General features: G+C 41.7%; 1 protein-coding gene across 1 annotated transcript in view; it reads left to right on the top strand.

The window, feature by feature from the left end:
* The first annotated feature begins 14864 nt into the window (after positions 1–14864).
* The window catches only part of dap (death-associated protein), an 86249-nt gene continuing 83006 nt past the window's right edge, over positions 14865–18107 (top strand). Inside the window, exon 1 of the mRNA XM_072560653.1 lies at positions 14865–15053. Coding sequence (XP_072416754.1) covers positions 14999–15053 — 55 coding nt within the window. The 5' untranslated portion in view covers positions 14865–14998. The remainder of the gene's footprint in view (positions 15054–18107) is intronic.

The following is an 18107-nucleotide window of genomic DNA, read 5'->3' as shown; positions in this document are numbered from 1 at the left end:
CAATCCTGTCCATCCCGGAGCATATTTTTGTAATTGCTATGATATCCCAGTCATGTCCCTAACCATGCCCTGAGTTCATCTGTCTTCCCTTTTAGGCCCCTTGTATTGAAATAAATACAGTTTAATTTATCAATTTTACCTTGTTCTCTGCTTTGTCCCTGCCTGCCCAGACTGTTTGACTCGCTTCTTTTCTCAACTGTACCAGTCTCACATTGATCTCTTTCCTCCCTATCTCCCTGGGTCCCACCCCCCCCACCTTCCTAGATTAAATCCTCCTGAACAGTTCTAGCAAATCTCGCTGCCAGTATATTAATCCCCTTCCAATTTAGGTGCAATGCGTCCTTCTTGTACAGGTCACTTCTACCCCAAAAGAGATTCCAATGGTCCAAAAACATGAATCCTTCTCCCATACACCAGCTTCTCAGCCATGCATTCATCTGCTCTATCCTCCTATTCCTACCCTCACTAGCTCGTTGCAGCGGGAGCAATCTAGATATTACTACTCTCGAGGACCTCCTTTTTAAATTTCTGCCCAACTCTCTGTAATCTCCCTTCAGAATCTCAACCTTTTCCATTCCTATGTTGTTGATTCCAACGTGTACAATGACCTCCTGCTGGGCCCTCTCCCCCTTGAGAACATTCCATACCCTCTCTGAGACATCATTTATCCTGGTACCAGGGAAGCAACACACCATTCCGATTTTTCGCTGCTGGCCACAGAAACGTCTGTCTGTGCCTCTGACTGGAGAGTCCCCTTACACAATTGATCTCTTGGAACCCGGCGTGGCCCTCATTACATTAGAGTCAGTCTCAATACCAGAAACCTGGATGTTTGTGGTACATTCCCCTGAGAACCCATCACCCTCTCCATTTTCCAAAACAGCATACTTGGTTGAAATGGGGATAGCCACAGAAGACTCCAATACTACCTGCTTATCTTTCTTACCTTTCCTACATCTATGTGACTGTATCTGCGACTTTTCTCCCTTCCTATAACTGCCAACCATCGCACCCCTTTGCCCTTGTAAATTCCTCATTGCCTCTAACTGTCTTTCCAACCGATCTATTCGATCCAATAGGATTTGCAACCAACAATATTTATTTATCTACAATATTTATTGTAGGTATAATCCTCAATAACACGTAACTCTCCCTATCCTCCCACATCTGACAAGAACAGAGTATCACTCCACGCAGGGCCGTTTTTGCTTCTTCCAATCTGCAGACCCAGAAAATAGCACAGTCTTATCCCTCTACAAAGCACTGCTCTACTACACTAAAACAGGCTAACTTAATACTTATGGCTTATGTTTTTAAGTTTAACCAAGAGACATATCTCAATAAAATATATAATCAAGGAAGAACTCACTCTATTCACTACTGCAGACCTACAGCAAGGCTCCAAGCTCACACTTAAAACTATTCACTTATTTGTCTTTGGGCTGTGACCTCTTCCAAACAGGTTCCTCCAAGATCAATTGTGAATTTCACTGCTAGTTAATTTTCCCAGATGCATTCCGATGTCTAGCAATACATGAATTAAACAGTAAAGGCAGTAATTGCACAGATTCACTGCTATATCAGTTAGCAGTGTGGGTTTCTTTCTCTCTCTCCTGCACAGATCTCACCATGTGCTGCATTTGTCTGTTCCTCTCCCTTTTAAAAGTGCCGTTGGTTTGACTTTTTTTCTCCAAAGTTCCAAAACAATGCAATAGCATATAAAACAGTAATTGCTGCTCCTGGAATTCAAGAAAATCACCTCTGTCAACTAAAATGCCTCAAAAAAAGGAACAGCCTCTTACAGTCAGAAAGTTTTCCCATCCTCCATCTTGGATTACCCAGAAACCATCATCCACTATCAACATTCTGGAGGTTATCATTGACCAGAAACTCAACTGGACTCACCAAATAAACACAGTGGCTAGGTCAGAGGTTAGGAATACTGCGGCAAGTAACTCACCTCCTGACCAAAGCCCATCCATTATTTACAAGGTACAAGTCAGGAGTGTGATGGAAAACTCCCCACTTGCCTGGATGAGTGCAACCTCAACAACACTCAAGAAGCTTAATACCATTCAGGACAAAGCAGCCCGCTTGATTGGCACTACATTTGCACCCACTCCCTTCACCACTGACACTCAGTAGAAGCAGTGTACATTCTGTACAAGATGCGCTGCTGAAATTCACCAAAGATTCTCAGACAACACCTTCCAAACCCACAACCTCTTCCATATAGAAGGACAAAGGCAGCAGGTGTGTGGGAACATCACCACCTTCAAGTTCATCTCCAAGCCACTCAGAATTATGATTTGGAAATATACCACCATTCCTTTGCTGTCGCCTGGTCAAAATTCAGGAATTCCCTCCCTAATGGCATGGTGGGTCAACCTACAAAAGATGGATTGCACTAGTAAAGAAGGCAGCTCACCACCACTTCTCAAGGGCAACTAGGGACAGGCAATAAAATGCTGGCCAGACAGCGATGCCCACACCCCAAAAAAAGATTACGTATTAAACAAAAGCTGATTCCCTTTGTAGGAGAGTTTAGGACCAGAGGGCATCATCTCAGAGGGGTCATACATTTAAGTCAGAATTGAGAAGCAATTTCTTCCCTCAAAAGTTAATAAATCTGTAGATTTATCACAGAGGGCTGTTCAAACTGGGTCATTGAGAATATTAAATGCTGACATTGACAATATTTGATCAACAGTGGATTAAGGGCTATTGGAAAAAGGCAAGAAAATGGAGGTGAGGATCATCAGATCACCCATGATCTCATCGAATGGTGAAGCAGACTCACTGGGCCGAATGGCCTAATGCTGTTCCCATGTCTGTCTTATGATCTCATGGTCTTGGGGCTGACAGTGGATAGGCAATGCCAAACCTGGAGGAAATGCAACAGTTGTTCATTCAAAGATCAAAAATAAATCAGGAAAGATGACCCAACTGTGGAAATTAGGGGTAGTAATATATCTAAGGAAGGGACATAAAAATATGTCAAAAAACAGCTAACCTGAGGATTGGGAACAACTTAGATTTTAGAAAAGGAGAACAAAGAGATTGATTAAGAAGGTGGAAATGGAATTTGAAAGCAAGCTTGTGCAGAACATGCAAACTGATTGTAAAAGCTTCTATATGTATGGAAACAGAAAACAATAAGTGAACTCAAATGTAGACCCCTTATAGTCAGAAACAGGGGAAGTTATAACGGGGAACCAAGAAATAACAGACCAGTTAAATACAAATTTTGCTTCTGTCCTCACAAAGGAGGATACAAACAACATTCCCAAAATATTGGTGAACATGTTAACAAGAGGAACTGAAGGAATCAGTATTAGTAGGGAAATAATGTTGGGGAAATTGATGGGAATAAACTTTACAAAAATCCCCAGGGCCCGATAATCCATATCCCAAAGTACGTAAGGAAATGGCCCTAAAAGCAATGGTGCATTGGTGATCATCTTTCAAAATTCTATACACATTGAAACAGTTCCAATGTATTGGAGGATAGCTCATGTAAACCCACTATTTTAAAAAAGGAGGTAGAGAGAAAACAGGGAATTATAGACTGGTTAGCTTGTCATTGGAAAAATGGGAAATCCACTACAAAGGATTTAATAGCAGAGCACTTGGAAAACAGTGACAGGATAGGAAAGAGTCAATATGGATTGACAAAAGGGAAATCATTCTTGACAAATCTGCTGGAATTTCTTGAGCACGTAACTAATATAGTTGATAATGGGGAGCCAGTAGTTGTAACTTATTTGGACTTGCAGAAGGCTTTTAATGAGGTACCTTCTAAGATTAGAATGTAAAAGTAAAGTGCATGGGATTGGGGTTAGTGTACTGACAAAGGTAGTGAACTGACAGGAAACAAAGAGAATAACAGGGTAGTGCGGGATCGATATGTGGACTCCAGCCATTCACTAAAATGTATTAATAATTTAGATGGGGATCTAAACATCATATCTTCAGGTTTGCAGACAACACAAAGCTGGCTTTTGGTGGTGGTGGTGGTGGTGGTGGTGGTGGTGGGGGTGGGGGTGGGGGGAGGGGGTGGTGATGAACCGAGGAGAATGTCATAATGGTTCTGTGTGGTTTGGAGAAGTTGAGTGGGTCAGCAAATGCATGGCAGGTGAAGTTCCACATTTATGATGTGGAAAAATGTGAGATTATCCACTTTGGTAGCAAGCACAGGAATGGAGATTATTATGTGAATAGCGACAGATTGGGAAAAGGGGAGTGGCAACGAGACCTGGGTGGCCTTGTACACCAATCGCTGAAAGTAAGCATGCAGGTGCAGCAGGTGGTGAAGGCGGCAAATGGTATGTTGGCCTTCATAGTGAGAGGTGTCAAGTATAGTTGCACGGATGTCTTACTGCAATTGCACAGGGCCTTGAAAGAATACACATGGAGTACTGAGTACAGTTTTGATCTGCTTACCTGAGGAAAGATGTTCTGGTTATGGAAGGACTATAATAAATCCTTACCATGCTCATTCCTGGCATGACAGGACTGATACATGAAGAGAGATTGGATCATTTAGCACTATCAGGGGAACCTCGATTATCCGACTGAGATGAGCGGGCACGGTTTCATTCGGATAATCGATTATTATAAACCCCGCCCCCAACACCACCCCCCCCCCTCCCACCCGCCATCCCAACCCCGTCCAACACTTTCCCCACATCCAACTCAACCCCCCGCCCCATACCCCGCCCAACACCAACCCCCTACCCCTCTACCCTGTCCAACACCACCGCTCACCTCCAAAACTGCCCCCCTCGTCCAACACAGCCCCACAACCCGTCCAACACCGCCCCCCGGCGTCCACACCCTCTCCAGGGAAGCCAGACTGCACACCAAAATCAGGACTACCACCTTTTACTGCAACGTTTTGCAGGTTCCACCTCTGCCCTGTCCAGGACAATGTTGGAGAGATTATCTGGGGAAGCGGGGGGGAGGGTGTTAGGGTACATCCGTTTGTAGAACTCTAGGGAAAATGTGGGGAGAGAGAGTGGTTGGGCAGTCAGTCATTTGGAGACAGTGCCTGTTTAATCACAGTCAACAAAAGACGCGATCACTGTTGGAAACACGTCTTTGATGTAACATTTCTGTCGGGACCTTGAGATCTCCTTCGGATAATCTGATTTTCGGATAATTGGTATTTGAATAATCGAGGTTCCTCTGTATTCACTAGAGTTTAGAAAGAGTGCAGGGAAGGGAGAACCTTATTGAAACCTATAAAATTCTAAAAGACTAGACAGGGTAAATGCAAGAAGGATGTTCCTGATGACCAGGGAGTCCTGAACCAGGGATTCCAGTCTAAGCATACAACTTAGAGATGAGGAAAAATTTCTTCACTAGAGAGTGGTAAGCCTGTGGAATTCTCTGCTGCAGCAAGCATTTGAGGCCAAAATATTGAATGTTAGATATAGTTCTTAGAACTAAAGGGATCAAAGGGTATGGGGAGAAAATGGCATAAACCATGGTCATATTGAGTGGTGGAACAAGCTCAAAAGGCCAAAGGGCCTACACCATTCCGATTTTCTATGTTTGATGCCTCTTGTTAATTAGCTCCATCAAATCTGATTCCACATTTTGAACTGTTAATCTAAGATCCTCTAATGAACTAATCTCATTCTTCATTTAGACCACTCCCTTGCATCATATTCCTTTTACCCATCCTTCCTAAATGATGTTAACATTTAAATATTCACCTCCTAGTCTTAATAAACCCGTCTGAACCACATCTCTGAAATGACAATCAAAACATACACATATACCTCTAATTTTGCCTTTTTTGGGGGCAATGCTGCCCCATAGAGCACCCGTAACTTTGTCTTTTTTACGGTATCTGGGTGCCTACATTTAGGAACAGAGAACATCTTAAAGCTATATCAGTCAGGAGATATGCATAATTCTTTTCCAGTTTCCAGACTTGATAACAAGTTGACATTAACCCATTGGCTGGACCTGTTGTGCATTCACAGTTGCTTTACATAAAGGTTGAATTATACAGAAGTATTTGCAAATGAGGTGACAGAGATAGAGCTGGTGGGTACAAATCAAGTCATTGTGGAGCAGCAATGAACAAAGAAAATAGAATGTCCAAGTGTAATTTTAGATTAGCAGAGGAAGTCAAATGCTCAAATACAGATATTTTACAATCTGATTGATATCGCACATTTCACAAGATATTTAAGAGTGAAATTATTGTAATAAAACATCTGATGATACTTCACAGAATTTACAAAACATAGTCTGACATTGAGCCATGTAAAGAAATATATGGTTGGATGGACAAAAGCTTGGTCAAGGGTTATGGACAAAACACAGGAAAGTGGACGTGAGGAATGTTGGATTAGCCATGATCCTGTTAAATGATGGAGCAGGCTTGAGGAACTGAAGAGCCTACTCCTATTCCTATTTCTTATGGTCTTAAAAACAAGGAAAACAAGGTGGATAGGTTTAGAAAATGGATCCCAGACCTTACCACATTGATGAATTTTGGAACAATTAACAAAGGTGCTGAATTAAAGGAGTTGTGGACCTGAAGAAGCCCTATTTATTAATTTGCAGGATGTGGGTATCACTCAGTGCCATGAGATTGTAAGTTGCGGTTGAATACAATTCTTCTAATCCTAATGGCCCACAGCACCTCATGGATGTTTGATTTGGTCAAAGTCTGTTTCATTTAGCATGGTGGGAATGCCTCAGAACACAATGGAGGGTATCATCAAAGTGAAGACAGGGTTTCTGAAATATCTCCACAGAGGCCAGTATCCCACCACCAAGTCACCCTTTATTTACACAGGAAAAGTCCTTGACATTGATCCAGCTCCCTCACAGCCAACCCTCAAAGTGTCAGAATGTCTGGTACTCCTCTTTTTATTTTTTTTTTCTTTTAATTTTTTTTTTTTTTTTAATTTAACCCCCACACTACCGCCTAAGTGCGGTAGTGCTTATTTTTTCCCCAGCACCCATGGTGTGTGTGTGTGCAGATGTGAGACACAGTGAAAGACACAAAGTGCACAAATCTTTATTCAATTTCCACCACCAGGAAGATATGAAAAATACCCGCGTGGCCAGTGACAAGCAGTGCCCTTCAAACCAAAGGGCAATGCTGTGTGAGCAAAACAGTGAAGGGGAGGGTAGGGACTAAATCAAAATAGAGTTGGAGGGAGAAATGATGCACTCCACTCCCTGCGGCGCCCACCTCTCCCTGAACGACTACTCCTCTTTTTATTTTTTTTTTATTTTTATTTTTTTCTTTTTTTTTCTGAAAAATACCCGCGTGGCCAGTGACAAGCACTGCCCTTCAAACCACAGGGCAATGCTGTGTGATCAAAACAGTGAAGGGGAGGGTAGGGATCAAATCAAAATAGAGTTGGAGGGAGAAATGATGCACTCCACTCCCTGCGGCGCCCACCTCTCCCTGAACGACTACTCCTCTTTTTATAGGTCAATCTGGGCTCCCTGATTGGACCAGATTAACAGTCCAAATCAGGGAACTCCTATTCTATGAGGTCCACCTGGCTGACCTCATTATCATCATTGCACCTTTATCTCCACAAGGACTGTGCAGTGGTCACTCCTACTGATGTTGTCATGGACAGCATCTGGGACAGATAGATGGCAACGATAAGGTAAAGTAATTTTTTCCCTCTTGGTGGTTCATTCATCAATTGCCTCAGACCCAGTTTAGCAGCTTTGTCCTTTAGGATCAATCAGCTGAGTTAGTAATGGAGCTATCGAGTCCCCCTTTGGTGATAAGGTAGGATTGATTCCCTGATGAATCATACATTCTGTACCCTTGCCACCCTCAATGTTTTCGCCAGATGGTGTTCAGCATAGAGAAGTATTCATTCACTATACAGGGTGGTATCAGTAGATAGTAATCAATAAGAGGCTTCTTCACACATTCTTGGAGATGGTTTGGCCTAGGACATCACCTTGAGGATCCTGAAGTGAAGTGTTGTTTTGAGACTGAATAATTGACCTCCAAATATCATAACCAATTTTCTTTCCATGAGACATGACTCCGATATGTACAGAGGTTTTCCCTAGTCATGATTCGCTCAGAATAGTGCATTGGAAATCAAACCCCACTGCTTCCAGATTTATTATGACTGAATATTTGATTAAACAACTGATTTGCTCAATTCTACCAGACTGTCTAATTCAGTCTTTAAAAAATGCATGCCAGGCCTTTCCATTAACTAAAAAATTACAATTTATTGTAATTGCTAATCTACATGCCTTTTAAAACATGTCCCAACGCGCATGGAAAGAAAACCAGACAAACACAAAAAGGGGAAGAAAATCATCAGAGGAACACACAGTGCCAGAGACCTGGATTCAATTCCCACCTCAGGTGACTGCCTGTGTAGAGTTTGCACATTCTCCCCGTGTCTGCGTGGGTTTCCTCCCACAGTCCAAAAATGTGCAGGTTAGGTGAATTGGCCATGCTAAATTGCCTGTAGTGTTAGGTAGGGGAATGGGTGTGGGTGGGTGTGCTTTGGCAGGTCGGTGTGGACTTGCTGGCCTGAAGGGCCTGTTTCCACACTGTAAGTAATCTAATTTAAGTATGTATCAACATTATAAAACTAGACAGGTTGGTTTAACAGGAGAAAGTGAGGACTGCAGATGCTGGAGATCAGAGCTGAAAATGTGTTGCTGGAAAAACGCAACAGGTCAGGCAGCATCCAAGGAACAGGAGAATCGACGTTTCGGGCATAAGCCCTTCTTCAGGAATCCTGAAGAAGGGCTTATGCCCGAAACGTCGATTCTCCTGTTCCTTGGATGCTGCCTGACCTGTTGCGTTTTTCCAGCAACACATTTTCAGGTTGGTTTAACAGTCCTTTTCCTTGCTTCAACGCTATTTGCACAGTGATGATCATTCTGCTGTTTCCTGTTTTCTGATTCCTTGGTTGGACCCAGGAGCTTTACCTGGGGAGTCTAATATTCTTATTTTCTGCAAATGTGAATATACGTTTTTGATATCGAGTTGGAGAGGTCAACTTTCCAAAGTAAGGCAATCGATAGAGCTGTTGATACTGCAAGCTTCTGAGGATTCAGTCCTCTTCTGTTTTAATTCCCCCTTTTCCCACAGGGTTTCTTCAATAACAACCAGTCTGATAAGAACATTAATGATGTGCTGGGCTCTCCTAAGCTCACAGCAACTGAACACAATTAAAAATCAAATCAAAAGTCTGTCTCTGGGCAGGTTTGCCCCAAATGCAAATACACAACACCAATTTGTCTGGACTCCGTGCTCTACTGTTCCATATTCTCTGTTCTCCCCCGCTGATTCATGAAGTATCTTAGCTAATTTTTCACTCTCTGGAAGTGGCAACAGAAGTGGATAAGGTGGTAAGGAAGGCATACAGCATGCCTGCTTTCATCGGTTGGGTTGGGGCATTGAATTCAAAAGTTGGCCTGTCATGTCGCAGATGAATAGGACTTTAGTTAGGCCACGTTTGGAGTATTGTGTGCAGTTCTTTTGCCAAACCAAAGGAATGACTTGGAGGCTTTGGAAAGGGTTTACCAGGATGTTGCCTGGAGTGGAGTGTATCAGCTATATGGAGAAACTGGACTAACTTGCATTGTTTTCAATACAAGCATTAGAGACTGAGGGGTGAACTGATAGAAATATATAAAATTATGAGAGGCATGAATAGGGTGGATAGTCAAGAGTCTTTTTCCCAGGGTGGAGTCCAGACTCCATGAAGTCTCATAACTTCAGGTTAAACATGGGCAAGGAAAGCACCCACTGATTCCCAAGTACCATCCTCCCTCAGCTGATGAATCTGTATGCCTCCATGTTGAACACACTTAGAGGAAGCACTGAGGTTGACGAGGGCACAAAATATACTCTGGGTGGGGGATTTCGAAGTCCATCATCAAGAGTGGTTTGGGAGTAGTACTACTGATTGAGCTGGTCAGGTCCTAAAGGACATAACCACCAGACTATGTAGCAGGTGGTGAGGGAAACAACAAGTTGGCAAAACATACTTGACCTCATCTTTACAAATCTGCCAATTACAGATGCAAATGTCCATGACAGTATTGGTAAGAGTGACCACCGTACAGTCCCGCCTTCACATTTAGAATAACCTCCATCGTGTCATAGAGTCATAGAGATGTACAGCATGGAAACAGACCCTTCAGTCCAACTTGTCCATGCCAACCAGATATTCCAACCCAATCTATTCCAACTTACCAACACCGGCTCTTATCTCTCCAAACCCTTCCTATTCATACAGCCATCCAGATGTCTTTTAAATGTTGCAATTGTACCAGCATCCACCACTTCCTCTGGCAGCTCGTTCCATACACACACCACCCTCTGCGTGAAAAGGTTGCCCCTTAGGTCTCTTTTATATCTTTCCCCTCTCACCCTAAACCTATGCCCTTTAGTTCTGGACTCTGCTAACCCAGGGAAATGACCTTGTATATTTACCCTATCCATGCCCCTCATGGTTTTATAAGCCTCTATAAGGTCACCCGTCAGCCTCCGATGCTCCAGGAAAGCAGCCCTAGCCTATTTAGCCTCTCCCTATAGCTCAAATCCTCCAACCCTGGCAACATCTTTGTAAATCTTTTCTGAACCCTTTCAAGTTTCACAACATCCTTCCAATAGGAATGAGACCAGAATTGCACACAATATTCCAACAGTGGCCAAACCAATGTCCTGTACAACTGCAACATGACCTTCCAACTCCTATACTCAATACACTGACCAATAAAGGAAAGCATATCTTTATAGTGAAGCACGCCTTCTTCACTATCCTATCTACCTGTGACTCCACTTTCAAGGAGATATGATCCTGCACTCCAAGGTCTCTTTGTTCAGCAACACTCCCTAGGACCTTACCATTAAGTGTACAAGTTCTGCTAAGATTTGCTTCCCCACAATGCAACACCTAACATTTATTTAAATTAAACTCCATCTGCCACTCCTCAGTCCATTGGCCCTTTGGTCCAGATCCTGTTGTAATCTGAGGTAACCTTCTTCGCTGTCCACTACACCTCCAATTTTGGTGTCATCTGCAAACTTACTAACTATACTTCCTATGTTCACATCTAAATCATTTATTTCAATGACGAAAAGTAATGGACCCAGCACTGATTATTCTGGCACTCCTCCAGTCTAAAAAACAACCCTCCACCACCACCCTCTGTCTTCTACCTTTGAGCCAGTTCTGTATCCAAATCTCTAGTTCTCCCTGTATTCCATGAGATTTAACCTTGCTAACCAGTCTCCCATGGGGAACCTTGTCGAATGCCTTACTGAAGTCCATATAGGTCACGTCCACTGCTCTCATCAATCCTCTTTGTTACTTCTTCAAAAAAAACTCAATCAAGTTTGTGAGACATGATTTCCCACGCACAAAGCCATGTTGACTATTCCTAATCAGTCCTTGCCTTTCCAAATACATGTACATCCTGTCCCTCAGGATTCACTCTGACAACTTGTCCACCACTGATGTCAAACTCACCAGTCTATAGTTCCCTGGCTTGTCCTTACCACATTTCTTAAATAGAGGTACTGCATTAGTCAACCTCTAATCTTCCGGCACCTCACCTGTGACTATCAATGATACAAATATCTCAGCAAGGAGCCCAACAATCACTTCTCTAGCTTCCCACCTTCTTCTCAAAGGCAACTAGGCATGGGCAATAAATGCTGGTCAGCCAGTGACGCTCACAACCCACAAAATGACTTTTTTTCAAAATTAGGGTGCAAAGGTTTGAAATGAGAGGAAAAAGGTTTAAGGGAAGTTTGTGAGGAAAGTTCTTTTTACACAGAGGGTGGTAGGTGCCAGGAATGCATAACCTGGAGAGGTGATAGAAGCAGATACAATATCAAAATTTAACAGGCGTTTAGACAAACACATGAACAGGTAGATTGGATTAGTTAAAAAGGACATCACAGTCTGGACAAACATGCTGGGCCAAAGGGCCTGTTCCTGTGCTGTACTGATCAACATTTTAGTCCACAGTCCAAAACATAGATGATGGAAGGAAAGCAAGGTACAAGGACTAGGATTGCTGTTCATGCAGAGGGTTTCTGTTTCTGTTTTGTAATTTCTATGTAAATCTATATTCCATGAAACGGATGATGTAAAGTTGTTGTGATATACTGTAATTACCGTCTCCTGGCAGTAACTTGGAGAACTGATGTTGACTTTGGTCTTCTTAAGGTTCCTTGCTATTGTATTTGGTCAAAGGCAGTCACTCTGACCTCACTTCAGTGTTCAGCTTTTTTGACTACTTAGGACCAAGACTGTAATTAAGTAGGGAGCTGAGCGGTCCCAGCAAAGTTCACAATAAGCAGCAGTGAGCAGTTTATTCTTGAGTAAGTGCCACACAAGAGCAATGATGACAACCCTTTCCTTCACGTTGCTGATGATTGACAGTAAAGGGTGAAAAATGGATGGGTTGGATTTGTCATGTTTTTCATTTACAGGATACACCTGGGCAATTTTTCAAATTGTTGAATAGGTGCCATTGTTGCAGCTTACATTTGCAACATTAATAATCTTACAAGTGCCGTCTCTTGCAGATAACATCCTGCATTATCAATGCCTAAAATGGAAATTGCTTATGTAAACCTGCTGCACTGTAGTTGGAACATCTCCAAGTGACTGCCAGGAGAAGGTAATTACAGTATATCACAACAACTTTACATCATCCGTTTCATGGAATATAGATTTACATAGAAATTACAAAACAGAAACAGAAACCCTCTGCATGAACAGCAATCCTAGTCCTTGCACTTTGCATCATCTAGATCATTATCTTTAAAATGTTCACACTGCCTGCTGCAACAACTTAAATGCATCTAATGACTGTAGTGAAACATCGCTAGGCATTCAGTGTAAGATAGTCAGACAAAAATTGGTATAATGTCAAAAGAAATTAGAAAAATAAAAGCACAACATTGCAGGTGCTGGAAATCTAAAATGAAAGAAGAAAGTATCTGGCATCACCTGTGGAAAGAGAAGCAGAGATAATATTTCAAGTCCAACTGCTCTTCTTTGGAATTGAGATTGATATTTGAGATATTATAAAAGGTGACTGAAAGTTTGGTTAAAGAGGTGCATCTTAAAAGTGGACGTGGTAAGGATGATGAGTTTAGAGAGGGAATTCCAGAGCTCAGGCCATAGACAGCTGCCAACACAGAGAAATCAGTCACTAATTTCATAGTTACTACTGTTCGTAGAGAAAGTTATTCCATAGGATTGCTCATTGGCGTTTATAAAGCAATTCGATTGTGATTATAAGTGTTGCAGAATTAGTGAATGTGAGCCCTGTGATGAGCTGGTTCATCTATAACTGTGCATGTGAACAGGATAATTGACAATTATAGTGGAAGGATAGTATCCTGGTTATGTGAAGGTCAGGGAATTGATTCCAAAAATTATGCAGCATAGAAGATAGCCATTTGTTCAAAGTTTTCTGTGCTAACACTTTGAATTAACTATTCAAGTAGACTCAGTTCCACCATATCCTCTCCAAAGTCCTATAAATATTTCCTTCCAATTAAATGAAATCAAATGTCATCTTATCATTGTGACACAATGGAACTGCAACCCAAAGATGTGGGTGAAGGGAAATCAGATGATATCAGCTGCTGTACTTGTTTTGATGGCTGAATAAATCAAGATGGTTCAGACTCAATTTTATTAAATATAATGCACACACACATATATTTAACATCATGAGTCTAGACAGGATTGATGAGGAGAAACTATTCCAATTGGCAGAAGGATCTAGGACCGGGGGCACCAGTTTTAAGGGACTTGTCACTTGCCTGCATGAGTACAACTCCAACAACACTTGACACCATCCAGGACAAAGTAACCTGGTTGATTGTTTGTGCCATCCAGTCCCTCCAACATGGCATTCAGTAACAGCAGTGTGTATCATCTACAAGGCGAACTGCAGAAATTCACCAGGTTGGCACCTGACAAACCCACAACCACTATGAACCTAGAAGGTCAAGGATAGCACATACATGGGAACACCACCATCTGCAAGTTGTCCTTCAAGCTATTTACCATCCTGACTTCAAAATATATTGCCATCCTTTCAGTGTCAGTAGGTCAAATTCCTGAAATGTACTCTGTAACAGCATTATGGTTCTGCCAAATTGACTGAAGTGACTCAAGTAGGAAACTCACCGCCACCTTCTCATTGGCAACTAGAGATAGGCAATAAATACTGGGTATGCCAACATTCTATGAATGAATGAATCAAAAAAGGGAAATACACAGGAGCAACACGATGAAAAATTATTTTTAGACATAGAAACAGTTAAACTTAGAGTGCAGTGCCTGTGTTTATGATGGGACAGCTTCAGTAATCACTTGATAAAAGTGAAACCTCAAGACAAAAAAAACCTACAGGGCTGATGGGAAACGAGAAGAGTGAAGTTGCAAAGTGGCCTTCTTCTGTGCTGCAATAGGGTTCTCCACAACCATTAATCCCTAACTCTGATAATTTTCTCTCAGTATACTTTTGAGAGTATTACTTAAAATTCTGATATTAGGTATTTCAGACTGTGCTTTACATTTGGGTAATTTTAACCCTCTCCATTCTCGAGCACCTATATGAGGGGCACTTTTAGCTCTAAATCCAAATCTCTCACAGAAAGCGCCTCCCTATTCAAAAGAAGTGCCCGCCCTCTCTCCTCTGATTGGTTCTCAGAATTCCAGCGACTTCTATGAGTGGCTGGCCTGCGATTGATATCACAATGTTGTTTGCATATGTGTTCCTCGCCCTCCTATCACGTACGTCACGGATCCGCACTGCGACTGCGCAGTGATGGCATACCCGTTCCCAGACCCTTTCTTTCCCGGGCCGTGATGACACATCGGGGTGGATAGGAAGGAGGAATTAGGATGTGCGCATGCTCGGCTGCTGTTTATCAGTAGCCACGTTGCCACTTTGTAGCAAAGGGTGAGTGAAAAGTATCCAAGGGGTAAGGATGTCCTCACCACCCAAGGAGAAAGTGGAAACCAAAGCTGGGCACCTTCCTGCCGGTACGTATTTAAACCATGGCTGTCAGGAAGGACGGCTTATGGCATCATATAATTAGTTTATTTTCCCTTTCTCTGGAACAGTGGCTGCAAAGTTCACCTAAGTCAGGAAGAGAAAGTCGAAGTGATGCAATTGTACAGATTAGTGGATCTCAGCCCAGCTTAATCTGCTGAGTGTTTGGTGACTGAATTTCAATTTTGAAAAAAGATTTAAAGTTGTAGTTTTGCAATGAGAGAGAGGTTTTTCTTCCGTTGCCATCCAGGGCTCTAGAAATGACTGCTTCAGAGTGACAGCTTTAAAGGCCAATAGTAAGAAACAAAATGATCAAAGAGTGCACCATTAATCTGATAACTTGCTCTCATTTACTTTTGAGGGTGTTAATTAAAATTCTGATTTTAGGTATTTCAGAATGTGTTTTGTTAGTAGGTAACTTTAAAAACCATATGTCCGTAAAAGGGTATCTCCGAAATCGTCAGAAGTCACATGACAACAGGTTATATTCCAACAGGTTCATTTGAAATCGCAAGCTCTTGCAGCGTATCCCCTGATTTTCTCTGACAAAAGGGCTACGCTCCGAAAGTTTGTGATTTCAAGGAAACCTGTTGGAATATAACCTGGTGTCGTGTGACTTCTGACATTTTCCACCCCAGTCTAACTCTAGCAACTCCACGTCATATTTCCTATATGTTTAAAAACAGGAATGAGTAATAAATGCTGACCTAAATACTGCAAGAATAAATGCAAAAAGTAACTGGGTAACAACCTGCAAAGTTGAAGTTACAGGCAGAAGGCAGACTAATGGAGTTGAGAAATGTGTCAGCCATTATCGAGTGACAGAGCAGATTTGATGGGCCAAATGGCCTAACACTGTTTCTATATCTTGTGATGTTATGAAAGTATAAACTGGCACACTGCTGGAACCTTTGGTGCTTGTGGATGTGTTGGGCGTTTAAAAATTTGAAAATACCTGGTACAAAATTTAATATTTCATAAGTGATTTTAAGTGTGCCTGGTTTTTTAAAAAAAAACTATCCACTAAACAAAATACTGTAGATATGAAAAGTAAAGCAATGTAAATGCTGGACATAATTTGCTAGACTGGTAGTATTTTTTTGAGAGGGAAATAGAGTTAGTAATTAGAGTTGATTGTCCTATACAGAAGTTATCACTTCATGGTCTTTGCCCTGTCCACCCTTTTTAACGTTTCTCCAATTTTGGCATCCCCTGAGATAGAACATAGAATAGTACAGCACAGTATAGGCCCATCAGCCCATGATGTCGTGCCGAGCATTTATCCTAATCTAAGATTAACCTTTTACTGCTGTCCATGTGCTTGTCCAGCAGTCGCTTAAATGTCTCTAATGCCTCTGACTCTACTACCACCGCTGGCAGTGCATGCTACACATTCACCACTCTCTGTATAAAGAACCTATCTCTGACATCTCCCCCATACCTTCCTCCAATCACCTTAAAATTATGACCCCTTCTGCCTTGGAGAAAGGTCTCTGGCTATCTACTCTATCTATGCCCCTCATTACCTTGTACATCTCTATCATCTTAGCAGTTCTCTCACTTCTGAAAGTTTTGCAATTGGTACATCCCTGATTTTAATTGTTCTTTGAATTGTTAGCTTCAACTGCTTGGGCTTTAAGTTTCTAAATCTCTGCCCTCAATATCTGCCTACTTTCCTTCTGAAGTGCTCCATAAAACATTTGATTTGGCACACTTGTATTTTCATCTCAAGTTTGTTTGATAACACTCCTAAGAAGTTCTGAGCTTGCTTGGCTACATTAAAGCCAGATAATTGGAACCAGATAATTGCCTGAATGTAACCACCTGACACCAAACTGAGAGCAAATGCTGCAGGCAGGGTTGGAGACCCATTTGGCCAGCTTGGGTGCAGCTAGCTGCCACAGGTCACCCTCTCGAGGATCTCCCCTCATCACTGTATTGAGCATCATTAAAAATTTTTAACATTTAAGTTGGAGAGAGGCCACCTGTATTTTGACTTCATGCTGCTGGTTGAAGGTTTGAAAATTTTTGATACATATTAATACATATTTGATACATATATTTGCAGGATGTATTGCAAAACTTTGCACATGACACGATACTTCAAAATATTGTGTTCTGTGTTGAGGTTTGAGAGACCTCAAAAGGACACATAGAGCAGATGAATTTTAATGCAGAGAATGGTGAAGTGTTTATGTCACAATGTGCAGAACAAGAGAGATCAATATAATATAAAGGCTATAATTCTAATGAGTGAACCTGGAATATAAATGCATAAATCAAGGAAATCAAAAAACAGTTAATAAGACATACACGATCTGGGGTTTTTATACATCAAGGTAAACTGGTTCTTTTGATGCAAGTTGTTTCTCTACCAATGGGCAAGAGATCCAGATTCAAGTTCTGCCTGCCCTAGTTGTCACATCATGATGAAACAGGTTGACTAAAATTAATTTATAAATCAAGAAGAATATATAAGCCAGAAAGTTATGGTGAACCATTTTGAAATACTAATTTAGAATTACCTAAAATAGTTCAATTCTGGCAAGAAGAACTTTAGCAAGAATGTAAAGGCATTGGAGAGGGTGCAGAAAAGATTTGTGTGTTTCTAGGGCAAAAAAAGTATCTTCTACTTAATTAGAGGATAGACTGGTGTGTCTGGGTACCTGGAGAAGTGATGGTTTGGAAAATATTTGGTAGAACTTTTCAAAATTGTGAAAGGTCCAAATAAAATAGATATTAGAGTTGTTTTTTTTCCCATTGTTTAAAGAATTTGAGAACCAGAGGACACCAATTTAGTGGTTGGCTAAAGAACCAGAGGAGCTGTAAATAAAAACCTTTTTACACAATAAATGCCTAATGTCAGGAGTCCACTGCCAGAATATGTTGTGGAAGCTTAGTCAATTCTATTCACCTGGAGTGAGGAAAGGAAACATCAGCTAGGACTACGGCTCCTGCTCCAGACTACTGTCAGTAAACTCTTGCTCTATTTAATGCATGTTCATTGGCTGATGGGGTTTAGATCAGTTGTATTTCAGTAGAGT

This window comes from Chiloscyllium punctatum, chromosome 41 (assembly GCF_047496795.1).
Source record: "Chiloscyllium punctatum isolate Juve2018m chromosome 41, sChiPun1.3, whole genome shotgun sequence".
NCBI lineage: Eukaryota > Metazoa > Chordata > Chondrichthyes > Orectolobiformes > Hemiscylliidae > Chiloscyllium > Chiloscyllium punctatum.
The sequence above is the reverse complement of the archived record's forward strand: the minus strand, read 5'-3'. Positions and strand labels throughout refer to the sequence as shown.